This window comes from Myxocyprinus asiaticus, chromosome 14 (assembly GCF_019703515.2).
Source record: "Myxocyprinus asiaticus isolate MX2 ecotype Aquarium Trade chromosome 14, UBuf_Myxa_2, whole genome shotgun sequence".
Classification (NCBI taxonomy): domain Eukaryota; kingdom Metazoa; phylum Chordata; class Actinopteri; order Cypriniformes; family Catostomidae; genus Myxocyprinus; species Myxocyprinus asiaticus.
The window spans coordinates 7,895,207-7,914,182 of record NC_059357.1 but is presented as its reverse complement, the minus strand read 5'-3'; the positions used below and the strand labels follow the sequence as shown (position 1 = coordinate 7,914,182).

The 18,976-nt window shown below is 36.8% G+C and overlaps 1 protein-coding gene across 2 annotated transcripts in view; it reads right to left on the bottom strand.

Moving 5' to 3' along the window:
- The window catches only part of LOC127452074 (growth factor receptor-bound protein 2), a 53,902-nt gene extending 34,926 nt beyond the window's left edge, over positions 1-18,976 (bottom strand). The window contains exons 1-3 of one of the 2 annotated variants that reach the window (XM_051717249.1): positions 18,834-18,976; positions 17,542-17,610; positions 17,295-17,380 (exon numbers count right to left, since the gene is read on the bottom strand). In XM_051717249.1, coding sequence (XP_051573209.1) covers positions 17,295-17,372 — 78 coding nt within the window. In that variant the 5' untranslated portion in view covers positions 17,373-17,380; positions 17,542-17,610; positions 18,834-18,976. Of the gene's footprint in view, positions 1-17,294; positions 17,611-18,833 lie in introns of both variants that reach the window. The other variant, XM_051717248.1, reaches the window with a different exon arrangement.

Below are 18,976 nucleotides of genomic sequence, written 5' to 3'. Positions count from 1 at the left end.
TATATATATATATATATATATATATATATATATATATATATATATATATATATAAATATATAAACTACAGTATTACTGTTATGAAAACATGCTTGCATACATACACACACACACACACTGTACATACAGACATATGCAAGGGTATAATGAAATATAAGGTTTGTTGGCATCAAGAAGTAAATATGCTATTCAAAAAGGCAATATCAAATACTGTGCGATCATTACATGCCTGCTTCAGAGATTAGAAACCATTGTGGTCATGATGATCTACATGAAAATGTTTCTAACATGTGGTCTTTAACCATACAGGCCGGATGGGAAGTTTGGGTAGACTCACCATTAGACAAAGTTCTCACCAAACAATTACCGTAATAAAATGGCACAATAGTTTGAAAATGGAAAATACCATGCATTCCATTAACAAACATCCTCAAAAAGATCTGAGAGCATATCTTTACATCCACATGACTACTACTGACTGAGACAAATGAAAATGAGTTTTCTTTAAAAACTTGACAGTCAGCTTTAGGTTCATTTTTATTTTTGGGATTACAAAATCGATTTAGGAAGCTAAATCTATCCGTAGAAAAATCCACTGGTTCCATGCACAAGACAAAAGGGCTTTACAAATTATAGCTTTGAAGTGATTAATGCCTGAGGGGGGAAAAGTGTTGGAATGGACAATGTAAGATAACTGCTATATAAAGAGACAATGGTAATTGTAAAACGTAGTTTTCATCCATTTTCACTCTTTGCCACCTTACTTTTAAGCCCTGCACTCACAATTTATAAAATATTGAGAACCTAAAACCAAACCCATTGAAAATAAATGGCAAGAATAAAGCTTAAAATAACCACCATGACCCATTTTGAAAAAGAAAAAAAGTCAACATGCTCTTTGTGCTGCTAAAAAGATGAGCATTCGCCATCAGATCAGAGTTAGGGACATTAGAATAATTTTGTCCCTCTTCATCAAAAATGGAACATTATTGTCTGGAACATTTTCATGTCTGCAATGTTCGGACAGTCCTTTTCAATTATTGCACAAAGACAGATGGCTACATTAAACTTTCCGTAACCGTCTTCAGAAATTAAAATTTCATTTGCTTACCACTTTCCTATCCTAACATTTAGGACTTTTTTGAAAATTGGAGTTGAGTTTTTACATAGGGCCCATTTTCTGCATCCAAAGCCACTCTAGTACTTCTATTAATTTATCTCTCCTTCACTTTGCAATAAGTAATGAATAGTTAAAGCGAGTCCATCTCTTCGCTGGCTTCCAATGAAAACGATTCAGAACTTCCATTAAGCAGATGAGGTGACTCTCCATTTTCCTTTATAACATTTTAAGATGTAGACTTCACATAGAAGTAGTGAGAAAAATCTGACCATGTTCTTGTAGAAGTTCTTGTTTCCACAAATCAAACGTGTCTTTTTTTAAGAGGTTGATTAGTAATACGAAAACTCGATAGTGGCACTGAAAACCTTTCGGTCACATGTCTCTCTGAACGATTTCAGGGGGATTTCTTCAAGCGTGCACCTTGTGTACACCCATGCTGTTTGCAGAGCATTAGCCTACACATTTGGTCTCTCACCATTTATTTCTTTGACTTCTAACATGGCAAGATCCATAAAATATCCCACACGTCGAAACGTGACCTTAAATTTAGAGGCTGTGGTTCATTGGGGTCGACAGGAATGCAGCCTGTCAATGTAAAGACAATACAAAGTACTGTTGACATTTACACACACTGTAAAAACAATATAAAATGTTCGAGTAGCAGAGATTGAGTGGGATGCGCAATTTTGTCAATTCTTCACCAGCTCACGAGTGTTTATAATCTGTTCACCAACAATGTCAAATAAACCAATATTTGTAACTAATCACACAATTTTCCATGTCACTTTTTTTAATCACAATGCAACTCTATTGTTTACTATGTCAACATGAACACACAATGGATTCAATACGCAAATACATGCTTGGTGCATTGTCGTGAACGATTCATTGGCGCACGTCAATCCAAAAAACAATGTTTGTCTTTACAAAATCTCGTATTAATGTAATAGCTCCAAATTAGCTCCCTCTTTAACTTTTCTTTCGGCTGACATCACCAAGCCATCTTTTTTTCAACCCCTCCCCTCCAACCACTTGTCATATAAAGACTACTTTCCACAAAATTAAATCAATTTAAATCCATTTTTCTTGGAAATTTTTTACATTACGGAAGTAAAATGGGTTGCAAACGCCACTTCATGTTGACTTTTAAAAACGTTATAACTAGGGATGTGCACTACGACTATTGTGACTGTCGTTTAAACGGAAGTTTTGTAACCGACTAGTCTAGAGAGAAACCAAACTTCAGAAAACAGTAAAACAACAACAACAAAAAAACATGTTTTTATGCAACCCATTTAAAATACTTAATCTATTCCAAATCCGATGCTAAATTCCACTGAAAAGGGGCATTTATTTGCGACGTGCTCGCCTTGAATTATGATCATTGTACATTACAATTATAAATATAGAACATGACACGCATTCATCGAATCAACGTTAGCAAATATTTAATAGACATATTTATTGAAAACAATTGAATGAATAGTGCAGGATCAATGGAACAACCCTAAAAGCCTGTTCTAAACGGAAATCACCAAGTAAAAGTTACTTAACATATTAAAACAGTCAGGACATTGTTGAAAATAATTAACAGGTAGACTAAGACAAATCTATGAGAGAGAATATGCGCTGAAAAGTTGCACGTATTTCACGACATGCAGTCGAGCATTAACCATTGATCTAATATGACAGCTGTTCGGTAAAGAACGTTAACCAACAGTTACGATGTTAAAAAAAAAAAAAAAAAAAAAAAAAAAAAGTAGCTATAGGATAGAAAAAACAGGCCTGTGATGTAGCCTGCAATAAAGCTAATGTATTCTAAACATGACGTGCACACAGAATAAAAGATAGTTTAACCCGTTAAGCAGTCGGCACCTCATTGAAAATAGCATTCTTAATCAGCAGATTAGAAAAATGGCATACCTAGTCTAAAACAGTTATTTTCTAGGCTACTCACTCAAAAGCATAAATTTTTTGATGAGTAAAATTAACATGTCGACATGGTCTGGTGAAAGACGGGACTTGACTCACCTGAGGCGTCTATCCTGCGCTTGAAAAAGCCCGCTCAGTGGAAAAATAACATCCAAGCATGCACAGATGTAAAGACGACTCAAATGTGAAAACATCCTTAGGGATTTTCAAACATTTGGAAAGCTGATTCCTGCACCACCGAAGTGATTTCATAACTACTTTGCTGAGTTTACTTGTCTAGCGAGAGAACATTTTCCTGCGCGCGCCACGAGTGAGAGAGGGAAGAAGCACGCGCAGCCTGAGGTGAAATTAAACTCTGTATCTGCTCCAGATATCCTCTTTTTTAAATAATATTTGTATTATTAATTCTATTTAAAATATGTAACATTAATATGATAGTAATTTAAGTGCAGCCTCTGTAAAAACATAAAGCCAAACGTAAATGTGTAAAAATTATGATCACTTTAATGGGGGGAAATATTAACCGACTAGTAATTCCAGTGTCGACTAGCAGCATCAGAACCGTTTATTCGACTAGTCTCGCACATCCCTAGTTATAACCCCCACAACAATGGTTATATATTAGAAATTCTACACTTAAAAAAAAAAACTACAGCCTCCTATTTAAATACATGCCAACAGATGTACATATATTAGGATCTCAATCCTAATTTCACTAACAATAATGCTAGGTGTAATGGAACATAGACACATTGTCCTAAAAAGCTGGTACATTCATATCCCTAGAGTTCATGAATATTCATTGCCGCAGTCGGATTTGCCCTGATACAGCACTTATCTTAATTACTATGACAGGGCCAAATTCGTCTAGAGAATCAGAGTCATATGAGGGCTTATATATTATTTGCAATAATGTCGCGCTCATCCTACATATCCTAAATGAAACAAGTTAGGTAAATGCATGAGTTTCTGAAAGTTTCATGAACTGAAAAACAAACATTTCATTCTACCAAAAAGTTGTAGGACAATATGTGTTGACGTGTGACTACAGGAGAATTTAACCTTGTGCAGAATTGGGTTTTATAGGTATGGTGCAATGCATTCTTTTTTCAATGCTAAAATGCATTATCTAATTTACTAGTAAAGCTTACTGGCCTAACATACTTCCAACGACTATAAAAATAGTTTGAGAGCAGACCATCCTTAATGTAATGTTAAATGTAATGCAACAATGCTTGCAACCTTGGCCTAACGGAGTACAGCTCTACTCAAACACTGTAGTGGAAAAGACGTTTGGAGTAGGTCAGAAGGTCACAGCCTTGCTTTCAGTTTGAGGAGCCTCTTTCCATTGATCACCAATAAAATCAAGGTAATACCATCTGACTGTTGTCATTGTTGTGCAAGCAATCAGCCTAAGAGTAAGGTCTATCCTTATATATGACCAGCCTTTTAACTGTTGTACGTTTAGGATAAGAAGCTAACATTTAACAACAATTACAAAATGGATAGATATGGCTTTTAAATCTTAGTTGAGGCACATTACATTTGTTGTAAAATATGTGACAAACCTGTGACTGCTCATCAGTTGAATTCAGTATCAGTTAGACTAATGAGCTATATTGCATGGTGAAATAACTGTTTATTGCAATGATTTCAACAATTCTAACTTATCTGTTATCATTAAATTGCATCATAAATTGGCATTATATCAGCCATCGGCCATCCTGCACTCCAGATATCAGCATAAGACAAAGAGTGTGTTTACATGCACACAAATATGCTGATAACTACCAAAAATCAGCTTCTTTAAAAAAATGAAGAAGAAAAAAAACAACGCAAGAGAATCGCATTTACATGAGATTTGAAATCATCAGGTTATTCTCTGCTTTTGACATCAAAACATATATGGTCATGTGCACAACACTTGCACACATTAGATAAGCCGGTAAAAACGCTGATAAAGGTGTTTACATGCAGAGAGGAATTGGAGTAATGGGCAAATATGTCTGCCGATCAGTTTTGGCTTAAACCACTGATGAAAGGTGTTTTCATGACCTTCCACACTGTCAGCTTATTAAGCATAATAGATGTAAGATCCTGCATGTAAAGGTGCTCATTGAAAATTCCAGACTAGTCGACCACAAATGATTAATAATAAAAGGTGTTATTGAACTTTAGCATCTTCTCATTTTGCTGCTAGTTGAGTATTCAAACCCACAAAAAATGAGTAATTGATTACTCATAAATTACAATGAAAGCCAGGTTAAAAATAACAAGTATGACATATTCATTAAATTATTTTTTGTTTCTTTAACAAACCTTTATGAAATTAATTTTCTTTCCACCATGTAACAAAAAGGTCTCTTGCTTATCAGGAAAGGAGGCGGGAACCGGATGAACAATCACCAAGACCTTTAATCAGACACAACACAAACACTGACGCACACACACAAATCCACGTGCATCTCTCTCTCTCTCTCGAACTGCTGTCTCCTGCTCCTCTTTATCCCTCTCCCAGCTGACTGGGATGATTCAGCGCCAGGCGTCCACATTACGGCCCGGCCACGCCCTCCTCCTCGTCACACACCATAAAAGCAGATCCTGGTCAGTTGGTAGGCATGACTCTAACAAGAACCGAATATCAGTACAGTATAATTCAATAAGAATCAAAATAATACAAATATAGCCACAATTGTTGAAAGCACACATCCAAGACACCACGATATCTTCTCATCCAACACCTCGACAACACACAACAAGAGTGATGTGTTCAGGATACTATTGGGTTGTGCAAGTAACAGCCAGTGGTAACAGCCCTCACCTCCAGATCTAGGACACATCAGAAAACTCCAAACCAGGTGGAAGAAACCACGAACCTGCTGGCAGTTCCCTCTGATATGACAATGAGCTTGAGAATGCCAAAGACCTCAAGAACTCACTATTTCCGAGATGCTTTTCTGTGCTTACATATAGCAGGGCTCATAAAGACTTGCCACTGCTAATGCCTTTTTCAGAAAAACTGTTTATGTTCTTTAAAGCCATCACAGATTATTACAGATATTGCAAAGTTAAAAAAAATTGTGTATTTTCATTAAATTTAATAGTAATGTATTTAGGATTATATCAGCTACCCTTCACTGTAGATATCTCTAGCACCTTTGGCCATTAAAAACCTCCATATCGGTCAACCAGTAGTCGCTTGCACTCTGACTTCACAGCAAAGTAGACAAGAACAGATGAACTAAGAGGGAAGCCACAGAGTCTTGTAGCTTACATGCTAAATTCAGCTTGACTAAAGGCCGAGGGCAATGGAGCATGAGCCTGTTCAATCCTGTCTGTCTCGACAGAGTCATTTAAAGGAAAAGATCAGTGTGTGCCACAGTCCGGGAGGAGAAAGACAAAAAGAGAAAGAAACCAGGAAAACGTTACACCAGAGAAGGCAACAGTAGTATAAAACATACAAATGTAGGCTGCTGTTGTCAATGCAAATTGTGTCAGTGTTCCGATAGCAAAGCTATTACACCGTCAACAAATTGTACCTTATTACCATTTCCTGGATTATTTTACATCAGTTCCACAGCCAGAGGCAAATGTATGTGTCAGATAAACTCAACTATATAAAGAGGAAAATGACAGACATTAGTGAGCAGCTTGCAGGTCATTAGAATTTAAATACAGTGGCCGCTAAGTGACAGCTGCTGAAATAATTCTTTATTCACTGGGGAGAAACTGAAACTCTGTGTAGAAATTAAATGAATTCTGCAAAAAATCTGCAACCATTCGTAAATAAAGATGCATTTGACATTTCACATCTGATCTGATTAACACAATTTTATCTTGTTTTTAGCACAGCAGTATAACCCTTGATCAGTGTCAGAAATTAACTTTTTAATTATGGGCAATATTTGTCCCCTGGAATTGATTTCCTGGGGCATTTTTAGGGGTTCATGCCTAGGGACAAAATAATTTTTTCTTGTGATTCCTTGCGTCATGGAGGTGTGCAGTTCTCCCGATCAGAACCAAACCAGTGCAGAAAGATTCAGCAGAGTCCAAATATGAAAAGTTATCAAAGAAATTTTGAACTTTCTATTAACCGTCAAACGGTAAGCCAAAACGTACACAGTGGGCGTGGCCAATTTTACTAAAATGTTATAACTCATGAAAGGAATATCACCAAAATTGGTACACCTATATATGGGGTCATTCTGAGGACACACACAAAAAATTGCATGCATTTGCCACTTGGTGGCGCTATAATTAAAAATATAAAAATGGCTCTATGGAACCCTTGGTCCGATCAACTTGAAATTTTGCATGCAGTGTCTTTGTCCAAGGTGCCATCAAGGTCTATGAGGACAGTCTCATATCTTGAAAAACATGGCCGCCATCGACCAATAAGCTTTCAGCAGCATTTATATAGGGTTAAATAAGGCCGATTGGATTGAAACCTGGTAGGCCTATTTGTCTTTTGCCCAAAAGAAAAACTTGTTTTTCATGCATGTAAATCATTATTTATACCGCTGTGTTTTACTCAGACACACGTTATTCATACCATATGATAGATTTCCTCATTCTGAACAACTTTGCCTCATGAAGCATTAGTGTGAATCAAATCATTTGTTAAATATTTAAGATTATTTAAAAAACTACTTTAAGCTAGTCCTAGGCCGTTCACCCGATCGGAACTCAACCAGTGAAGAGAGATTCTCTGGAGTCCCAATATCAATAATAATAAAACATTTTGAACTTTCGCAACGGTACGCCAAAATGTTCAAAGTGTGTGCTCAAAGCCATATTTACTTAAATGGTAATAACTCTTCAACGGAATGAGATATCACCAAATTGTTTACATTTATGTAGGACGTCAATCTGAGGACACCAAAAATTGTTTTTGTACCTCTGCCTCTTGGTGGCGCTATAATAGTCATGAATGTAAAAAATGCCATATGTCTATGCTACCTAACTTGATGGTTCTGAAAAATTAAGGCACTTTATCATTGTTTTAGGTGATAATGGACAGTCTAATTTAATATTGGTTGCATATGTACTTAAAGCACTTTAATAGCTTACCCTGTTAATTGCTGCTTGCAACTATATTTACCTTTATATTTTTTCAATATTTAAGTCCTTTTTACTATCAATCTCCACTTTCACATTCTACTTCTTTTTCTACTTCATTCTACTTTGCCGATATGCATTCTTCATGTATATCACCACCTACTGGGCAGGAAGGAGAATTTATAGTGAAATAAAGAAAATAAATATTGATCTGTTTCTCAACCGCACCCATTATATTGTTTCTGAAGATATCAATTTAACCACTGGAATCTTATGGATTAATTTTATGCTGCCTTTATGTGCTTTTGGGAGCTTCAAAACTGAATGGTACCCATTCACTTGCATTGTATGGACCTACAGAGCTGAGATCTTTGTTTGTGCTCTGCAGAAGAAAGTCATACACATCTGGGATGGCATAAGGGTGAGTAAATTAGAGAATTAAATTTTTTGGGTGAACTATCCCTTAAAGAAATGTGAGTATTGGTATTTTCTACTTATTACATTTTCAGTTCAGTGTATTTTTAATACATTGAGGCTGTATTTTAATTACTTAAATAGTTCATTGGCCAGCTTCCACTAGATATCGGCATCGGCTATCTAAAAAAACAACACACACACACAAAAATATATAATAATAATAATAATAATAATAATATTATATATATATAGCTCAGCTGATCTTTTCACCAATAATCTGTTATGTTAATTTGCTTGTGGCTTCTCTCCTTCAGGCAGGCGGTCTCAAGAGTCAATGCTTGAGTAAAATTATTGTTATCAGCCACAACAAGCTGTGAATTATCGGTTATTGGTGTCTGCTCAGAAATTCAATACCGGTGCATTCGTAATTATCAGCAGTACAACTTTCAACTCCACTTAAATTCTATATTTTTAATCACTTCTGAGTAATGCAATAAAGACTCATTCATTTGTGGAAAAAATGCTCCAGGTTATTCTTAGAATAAACAGTCTGGAGCATAAAGACTCATTTATAAGACGTGCTGTCACAGGAAAGCGAGCACATAGCTACTGGGCATTTTAAAACAGCAGTGCAAACTGTCCAGCCCTTTTATGCTGGCAAGAAGACGACCCCTCAAGCAAAGGTTTTGAGTAACTCTCTCTTAGTCACATCAAAGACTAGTAAGATGAATAAACGGAGCAGTCCTGTTCAATCAGCCTCTACGGGGTAAGTAGAGGCTGATTGTAATGAAAAGGTCAATTAAAAATATGCCTGGCCTTTTGGTGAAAGCTATCAGCCAGTCAATGTTTATTCTTCAATAAATCAAATAAGCAGCAGCCAGCATTGTCCATTTCAAGAAAACATAAAATAACAATCACAGTATATTTAACTTCCATAATGTGAAGAATTTTCAAGAGATACAGACTTGATTTTATCTATCAGGATATGATTGGTAGCCTAGAATATTATTTTCCTCCACCCACAAGGCCTTGGTTATGTCAGCAGAAAAGTCATTTTGGAGACGGAGAAAACCATAAAATTTTTTCTTTAGAATAATGTACACTGATGTATCATTCACAATACAATTTGGTATATTTACTAATGAAGTAGGCTAAATTTGATTGAGTAATGTTGTCTTTCAGAAAATTACTCTGTTATCCAGTCTCTTCTAAATAATTCAGCCATTCAGAGCAAAATGAAAATGTATGTAAAAGTAATGTAAAACGAAAATGTAAAAGTACTTGGCAGTAAGATACATAGTTTTTTTGGGATTTTTACCCTTTTTCACCCAATTTTGAATGCCCAATTCCCAGTGCGCTTTTAAGTCCTCGTGGTCGCGTAGTGTTTCGCCTCAATCCGGGTGGGGGATGACTAATCCCAGTTGCCTCCGTATCTGAGACCATCAACCTGCGCATCTTATCACGTGGTTTGTTTTGCCACGGAGACATAGCGCGTGTGGAGGCTTCACGCCATCCACTGCGGCATCTGCGCTCAACTCACCACGGGCCCCACCGAGAACTAGAAATTATAGCGACCATGAGGAGGTTACCCCATGTGACTCTACCCTCCCAAGCAACTGGGCCAATTTGGTTGCTTAGGAGACCTGGCTGGAGTCACTCAGCACACCCTGAGATTCAAACTAGCGAACTCCAGGGGTGATAGCCAGCATCTTTACCACTGAGCTACCCAGGCCCCCAGTAAGATACATTGTTGTAAGTTGCATAATCAATTCAGCAAAACAACCAAAAAGATGCAAAAAGCCCTTGGTTTTCTCAAACGCAAGCTTGTCACATCACGGTCACAAAGCCTAAGCTTCCTCTAAAGCCGGAGGGGGTCACACTGATATCTGTGGTGTCTTAAAACCTAAAGCATTGTTAAAAGCATGATAACGCACTGTCATAAAATGTTTGAATATATGCACTCAATCCCCTAATGGGACAAACTTCATGCACAGAGGACAGTGCAATTAATCCCATGCCATCCATATTTCAATTCACAATGAGGTCAACCTGTTTATACAAACTTAGTATGAAACTTATAAGTAAACATATACCAAAACCAATTGCTTGAAAAAATGTTTTACCATTTAAACTTATAGGTGAAGTGTGTAATTTCTGCTCTACTAGCATCACCAAATGGAATAGCAAAAATAATGGCTGTCTTCAAACAGGCTTCCCAAATGCTCTCCTCATAAGCCACTGTTAAAAAACAAAAAAAAAAACAAACTAAGAAAATCCCACCCCAAACTTTGGCTTGTTCACTAGGGGTGTAACGGTTCAAATTTCTCATGGATCGGTTTGAATCACGGTTTTAGGGTCACGGTTTCGGTATGGTTCGGTATGTTCAGGGAAACAAAAACTACTGCCAAATCCAATGTAAAAATATTCTATTTGGTAACAGACACTTCAAGAGATTTGCCTCACTACAAATCATCATGGTTTTACTACAGTAAGCCTGTTTTGTAAACGTTTTTTGACCATCACTGTTGTAATTAACTGCATAAAGAAAAAGTTCCCAGACAGGAGACTTAAATGACACAGGGGCTTTTCTTTTGCAGCTTGTTCTCTCCGCTTGCCATTTTGCCAACAAACGAGTGCAGAACTGTAATGTCATCAACTGATTTAACATACTAACAGTTAATAGGACAGATTCTCTCTGTAGAAAGTTGACCCACGTGAAACACAGGTGGAGTGTGTCCATCTACAGAGCCATACAGGTGCATTAGCTGAGGTTACAACTGCGCATGTCTATTTGGCACTTTATTTTCTTCACCAAACTGTATGATCCAGATGCGTTATTAAACTAGAGATGAATCGCCGGAGAAAATGCTTACCAAACTGTGGTTGGCGAACTGTGTGGTTTGTTTTTTTTACAGAGAACCTATACACCCCTATTGTTCACCTACTTATTCATGCGATTATCTAATCCGCCAATCGTGTGGCAGCATTACAATGCATAAAATCATGCAGATACTGGTCAGGAGCTTCAGTTAATGTTCACATCAACCATTAGAATGGGGAAAAAAATTTGATCTCAGTGATTTGGACCCTGGCATGATTGTTGGTGCCATACAGGCTGGTTTGAGTATTTCTGTCACTGCTGATCTCCTGATTTTCATGCACAACAGTCTCCAGAGTTTACTCAGAATGGTGCCAAAAACAAAAAACACCCAGTGAGCGGCAGTTCTGCGGATGGAAATGCCTTGTTGATGAGAGAGGTCAAAGGAGAATGGCCAGACTGGTTCGAGCTGACAGAAAGGCTACGGTAACTCAGATGACCACTCAGTATAACTAGTGAGCAGAATAGCACCTCAGAATGTGCAACATGTCGAACAGCAGAGGACAACATTGGGCACTTAGAGTTCCTAATGAAGAGCTTAGCTTTCGCAACCATAAACAGCCTAGTTAGGCCCTACTTGCCACAAGAATCGTTTACCATTATTATAATACATTTACTTATCAATTGATCTGTGTCTTTAACGATATTGCTCATATTACACTTTCTTCACTATCTAATCAATGCATAAATGAAGCATAGTTCATTAAGTTCAGAATTCTGGTATTACGCATAATATCGTTATCCAAATTTATGCAAACTTTTTGATGAAACACTGCAGCATGTCATAGGAATGCAAGAAAATACACATGCTGAATCATTTTTGACAGTTTAACTCATTTTGCATTTACTAAAAAAAGCATAATCCATAAACATGTAACAGCTTTATATGATAAATTGCACTTTCATGAGACTTATTTGGATATTGCATCCGAATAGAAGCCATGAAAGGATGACAGTAGCATGCTCACCACTCAAACCTCATTTTGAGGAGTTTTAGGGTAGAGTGATAAGGGTCAGTCTAGATCTACAGACCATCTGTGGGGTTTGTACTGCACCACAATTTTCCAATACGTTGATGCTAGATTTAAGCTGTGGTTCGGGCAAAACATGTTATTTACATGACAGACTGATGAGCTCAGAATAAAAAGGGAAGAGATTATTTTGAAAAAGGATGGAAGCTGCACATGGCTATTAACAGATACTTCTCTTGATCAAGGTTCATGGTCCATCAGTAGGAGGAGCCACTTTGCTTAAAGCTGAAGTGTGTAATTTCTCTGCTACTAGCCTCACCAAATGAAACTGCAAAAACAATTACCATTTTCAAACAGATTCCAAAAAATTCCCCCATTTTCTATTTGGTGTTACAAACAGAAACTCATGCCATCGGTTGATGCAATGTTGCTTGGTTTGAAAACTACCCTTTACCAAGTATAAACTTCATGTAACTCTTAACTTATCACCCAGAAGACGATAAAATGATAGGGAGGGACCCAAGCAATATCTAGGGACCAGAATATCATAAATACTTCTGGGTGGGCACTTTTTTCCAGTAAGCAACCACCCAGTACACCATAGCATGCAATAAAAATACTCCGAACACCCTAACATTGTGGCATTGAGTTTTGCATGGGCAAACCCCACTCACATTTTCTTCAGAAAATGTTGTAATGCTAATAGCGGAAATTAAGAAGTGCATCTATTCTCAGGATCTTCTTTTAGCACCCTTCCTGACTAATGGTCTTTTTTGCATGCTTTGAAGAATCACTTCCTCATCAAATCAAAGAAGCAATTCTGACTGAAGAAAAACAGCCAGAACTTACAATCTAGACACAAACGTAAGAAAACTTACTGAAGAGATATGACCTTATGTTCATCATGAACACCAACAACAACTTCACAGCATTAAGAGAAGCCTGCAGAGCTTATAAGGGAGATAAGCTCCCCTTTTCTGTGCGTTTCCATCAGACTGCAGAAGAGAAGGAAGAATTGTGGGAGGCAGATTTGGAGCCAATCACTGAATGCCCTAAATTCTTGTTGTCTGTAAAAGTAAAGCCAAGTACTTTATTCCATACCCTAATCTTTAGATAAAATAAAACATTTCAGATACACAGTACAGTAGAACATTCAAATGTATAGGGCCAACACTATATTTGCCACTACCTGGGTATCCATAATTTTTTTTTAAGTGCATTTCTAAACATCTGACTAATGCATATCAATGCACAATTTTTCCATCCAGTATGTCATGTGCATTATCTTGAGGGAGCCGCCTGGTCTTGATCGAGCAGCTGAATGACCTCTTTGCTCCAGGGAAGAGTTGTATTTGCGGTATTGGAGCAACTGTACATCATTTATTAAATGCTGCCAGGAGACACCACAGAAAAAGTGTAATATCTAATTTAATAAGGACTGAAATGGCTGCTGTGTCCATTAGCCGCCAGCTTCCGTATACCTTGGAGTGCAGGCGCTCAAAACTGTTCTGGCGGGTTGTGAGGACCCACTTTAAGGACAAGCTGTAGATAAAACACTTCTGAATGTGAAGGACTATGTTCAAAGAATTGCTTTGTTGTGAGGAGCGGGAACACGTGCACAAATGGTCAAAACATGTCATTGTTTTGCGAATAAACGTAAGAAAATCCACCTCTGCCTAGCGCATAAACTATGAAGCGAATTTTAAGAGTTTATGCGCATATCAAGAATTTTCAATCAGGTTTTCCTAAGCGCAAATTTACAATTTGCATAAACAAATTGTGGGACGGAAACCCAACAACTCTTTGTTGAGAAGGTTTCACAAAATGTGTTGTAAAGACAAATTGTCATTGTGACAGAATTACATCAATTACCAGCAGAATTACCATCAAATAGCTGCGCCATTAAACTGACGTTAGTAACCAAAGTTAGTAATTGGTAATGCCAGCTATAACTCCCCTTAAAATGAATATTCCAGGTTCAATACAAGTTAAGCTCAATCGACAGCATTTTTGTCATAATGTTGATTACCACAAACATTCATTTCAACTCGTCCCTCCTTTAAAAAAAAGCAGAAATTGAGGTTACAGTGAGGCACTCCCAATGGAAGTGAATGGGGCCAATTTTTGGAGGGTTTAAAAGCAGAAATGGGAAGATTATAATTTTATAAAAGCACTTACATTCATTCTTCTGTTAAAACTCATGCATTATTTGAGCTGTAAAGTTGTTTAAATAATTGTTTTTACAGTCATTTTAGGGTTTGTTGATATTACATCGTCATGGCAACGAAGTTGTAAAATTGGCTATAACTTTACACAGAATATGTTGGTAAGCGATTTTATCACACTAAAATCATGTTAACGCTCATATTGTTCATGTCTTGTGGCTATACTTTTGAAATAGTGAGTATTTTAACGTTTACGGATTGGCACCATTCACTTCCTTTGTAGGTGCCTCACTGTAACCCAAATTTTTGCTTTTTTTTTTTTTTTTTAAAAGAAAAGGAGGGGCAAGTCAAAATTAGTTTTGGTGGTAATCAACATTATGCCACAAATGCTGTCGATTGAGCTTAATTTGTATTGAACTTCCTTTAAGGCACACTGCGACGTGTACTTGTGATGCATTTTTAATCGTACTGACACGTTTCAGAACACAACAGCATGTCAAATCAATCTTCCATAGATAGAATCGTTTGCATTCTCGTGCCGGTGTAGAGTACGTTTCGGGCCTACCAAAGTATATACAGACTGAAAGTGAGGTCTCTTAGTATATGTAGGACAGAAAAGAAACCATACAAAAACATATATGGTTGTTTGTTGCATTCCTCAGAATAACACTCCCGTTCTAAAAGTATTATCCAACTCTATAATCTAAAGTCGCAAAAAGAACCCATTAGAAGACCAGACCGAGGCTGTAATCCATCACAATGCCATTTGTTTTCTGCTACAACACTTCAGAAAAATGGTATAGAGGTAGTACATTTTAGCGAGTCTACCATCCCATTAGAAAGAGACAGATCTGATGATAATCTCAGGCTGAAATCAGATCAAAGAAATTATGCAGTTGACGTGCTTATGACAGGCTTACGTGACACACACGATGTAAGAAAGTTTAATTTGAAGGATTAGAATGATTGCATTTAAATCTCCAAGCACTTGAGTGCAAGCCCCTTTCAACGCACATCCTGATATTTTGCAATCCAGCTCAAAGAGGGGCGGCTTGAACTCTCTTTAGGGAGAGAACGAGAGATCGCGGCTTTACATAAACCGGACAGTGACATACAGCGGTCAAGTCTGGCCAGATTAACAGGAGCTGCGATCGAGATTAGCATGCAGCAAAAAGAGGAAAGAGAAATGGAGCGCTTGTGTAAAGTCATTCTGAAAAGCTGCTGTATGGAGGAGATTTTAGAATTGAGGAAATGAAATCAAATGGCCTTGAAATGCACAGTAAAATAGCCCAAACTGATATAAAAAAAATAAATAAAATTTTTTTTTTGAAAATCTGAAGAAATGCAAGGTCAGATCAGATCTTTGAACTATTCTTTGTAAACAATAAATGCATCTTAAAGATTGATTTGATCAAACTCAACCCTTATAATTTTTTATATACCAACAAAACATATAACAACCACAGCATACCTAGATCCGCAATTTCAAATGCAGTCCATTACAAATTTCTTCTTAATAGCCTAAATGGCTTGTGTTATTTTCATTTGTAAGAGGCTATGGACAAAAGCACCTGATAAATGTAAACGAACACGTCCACATATTTTTATGATGGCAATATACTGAGAGCAGTAATACATTTTTGAAGCACTTCCTTATTCAAAACATAATCATCCATTCTAATTCATGTGAAGGACAAATAATACTTCCAGGACACCAAACTAATCAATAAATAACAACCTAATTAATGCAAACACAGTATGACTCGGAGGTAATTTTTCAGTAGTTAATTTGTAATCAGATCATACAGCAATAATACACATATTACACAAAGTAAACAGTCTGATCTAGATAAACAATACCCCAAGTTGTAAATGATTACGTACTTTATGTTAATGAACAGGGTTGGGGAGTAATGAAATACATGTAATGGGATTACGTATTTAAAATACAAAATATAAGTAACTGTATTCCACTACAGTTACAGTTTAAATAATTGATAATTAGAATACAGTTACATTCTAAAAGTATTTTGATTACTGAAGAGATTACTTTGCATTTTATTGTCATTTGATTCATTTAATATTTAGTCCTTTCAGATGGAAAACATTCATACATATAAATGATGCGATCCAAAGTGCATTTGAACAGCGGTGAAACACTTTCTTATGATGTGTTACATTCATACGAGCAGACAGAGAAGTAAGTTTGAAGTTTGGAGCAGAAGAAATAGAAATAAACCTTGTGCAAATTGTCAGCTTTACGCTAAGCTAAAACGCTATTTCTAGCCATTTTACATGCACATGTTACCAGGCACGATCATTTTTTTTTTTTATCAAGAAAATTCACGTTGGATCATAATTTCTTTTTTCTAGTCAGACCTTTGATATTAGGGCAAAAATTGTATTCTTGATAATTTTTGGATTGCTGTCCTGTAAAAATATCAATTAGATTTATCTTTACAACACTGCATAAGATATTTAGGTTTTTCAGAGAATGTATTTTTAACGTGTATTTTGTCTTACTGTACTGGCAGAGTTTTTATAGTCAAAACAAGTGAAAAAAAATCTACCAGTGCAGAAGAAGTAATCTAAAGTATTTAGAATACATTACTGACCTTGAGTAATCCAACAGAATACATTACAAATGACATTTTACAGCATGTATTCTGTAATCTGTAGTGGAATACATTTAAAAAGTAACACTCCCAACCCTGTTAATGAATACCAATACATATTAAATAATCCTGACTTACCTTCAATATTTCCCCACGTTTAAAACTCAGCTCATCATCTGCAGTTGCTTTGAAATCATACTTGGCAATGGCCTCCATGATGTCACCTATGTAATAAGGTACAGTGAAGCAGTGGTAAAAGCCTCTTAGTGCAGTTTATTTCCTTGTCGACCAGAGGACCAGACAATGAGATCTCAATAGAGATGATAAGCACAGATCTAAGTAGACACAATGATCACTGAGACACAATGAGACACTGTCTCTCCACCTGTCTCTCTCTCTCTGTCCCAAGTCTCTCTCTCGTCGCGATCCTCACATAAAGGTCACGGCGAGAAACCTGTAAAGAAATGAAAACCTATTCAAAAACCCGACAGGATTCAATAGTGTTGATATGAACGCACAACTTGGCTTTAGGTTGTCCAATGAGGCCGCGCCCAGCGATACAACTGGCATTAAAAAGCAAAAGAGGAAGGAAACCCGGCTGCTTGACGTCTCAAGCGTCCAATTACGCGTCGCAGGCATCCAGCATCGTCCAATCAGATTAGCGCAACGAAGAGGACTCGGCCAATCAACGTCCAGGACATTTCCGAACGTCTGGCGTTCGACCAATAGACAGTCAGGATTTCATAGCGTTCGACAACGCAATGCTTGATAAAGTTAAAGCGCTGAAGAACGTGCACGGAATAATATTCGCAAATATCAAGGATTGCGCAGATATAAGTCAACCTGTAAGCGCGGTCATGCAAACGAGCTGTAATAAAAGACATGCGCGTACATGAAACGTACAACAACACTTCTATAGAAAGCTTGAACCACCTAATAGGAACTTAGTGAGCAAAAAAACACATGATCTACTATTACCGTAATCATATATCTAGTGTGAAATTGCGTAAACACCGGAAATAGTACAAACAGCTTTGTATATGTCTGATTAACGTAACATGTCACCATGTTGATATTCACCATATTATTCCAATGCAACATGTAATTATTTGACAGTATTTTGGCCAACTTGTGATTGTTTAGCAGTATATGCATTTTAAAACAACGTGATCATACCTGGTTTATAATAAGCATCATATAACAGAATTACTGAGGGGTAGAACTGTATTATAATAGAAAGTTTACACCATTCGCACAAAGTAAAAATAATTATAACTAGATTTAAGTTAAATTGTTTACGGTTTACTGATATAGCGCATATATGCAGCAACATACCTTTTACACCCTAGCAGTTACATTGATGTTTTTAAGCATTAATTTTCCATGTCTAACGTTAAACTGAAAAATAATAAACATAACTGATTCCAGAGCAGTTCAAAAGGGTTGTTTATGACCCTCTAAAACAACATAGCAGGCTGCGTTTCCTCTTTTGTCAACTTCTAGACAGTATATCTAGATATTGAATAATAAGGATGATTTCGTGAACATAAATGGCAGCGGGTGAACTAGTGGAAATACATATAGCACACAGGCCTTATGGCCTTTGCTCTTGTTAACTTGAAAAATAAAAAAACATTTACGTTGGCAGTCAGAAAAGCTGTGGTTTCATGTACTCACCCTCGTCAACAATGGTAAGGGCCGATACTTCCTCTCGTTTTAATGAACTTGGAATCCACTTGAATTAATCTTTAATCGTTGTTCTAATCAAGCTCTTGTACCCCGCCCGATGGAACTGGTGAAAGATTGCTGTATTTTTCTGT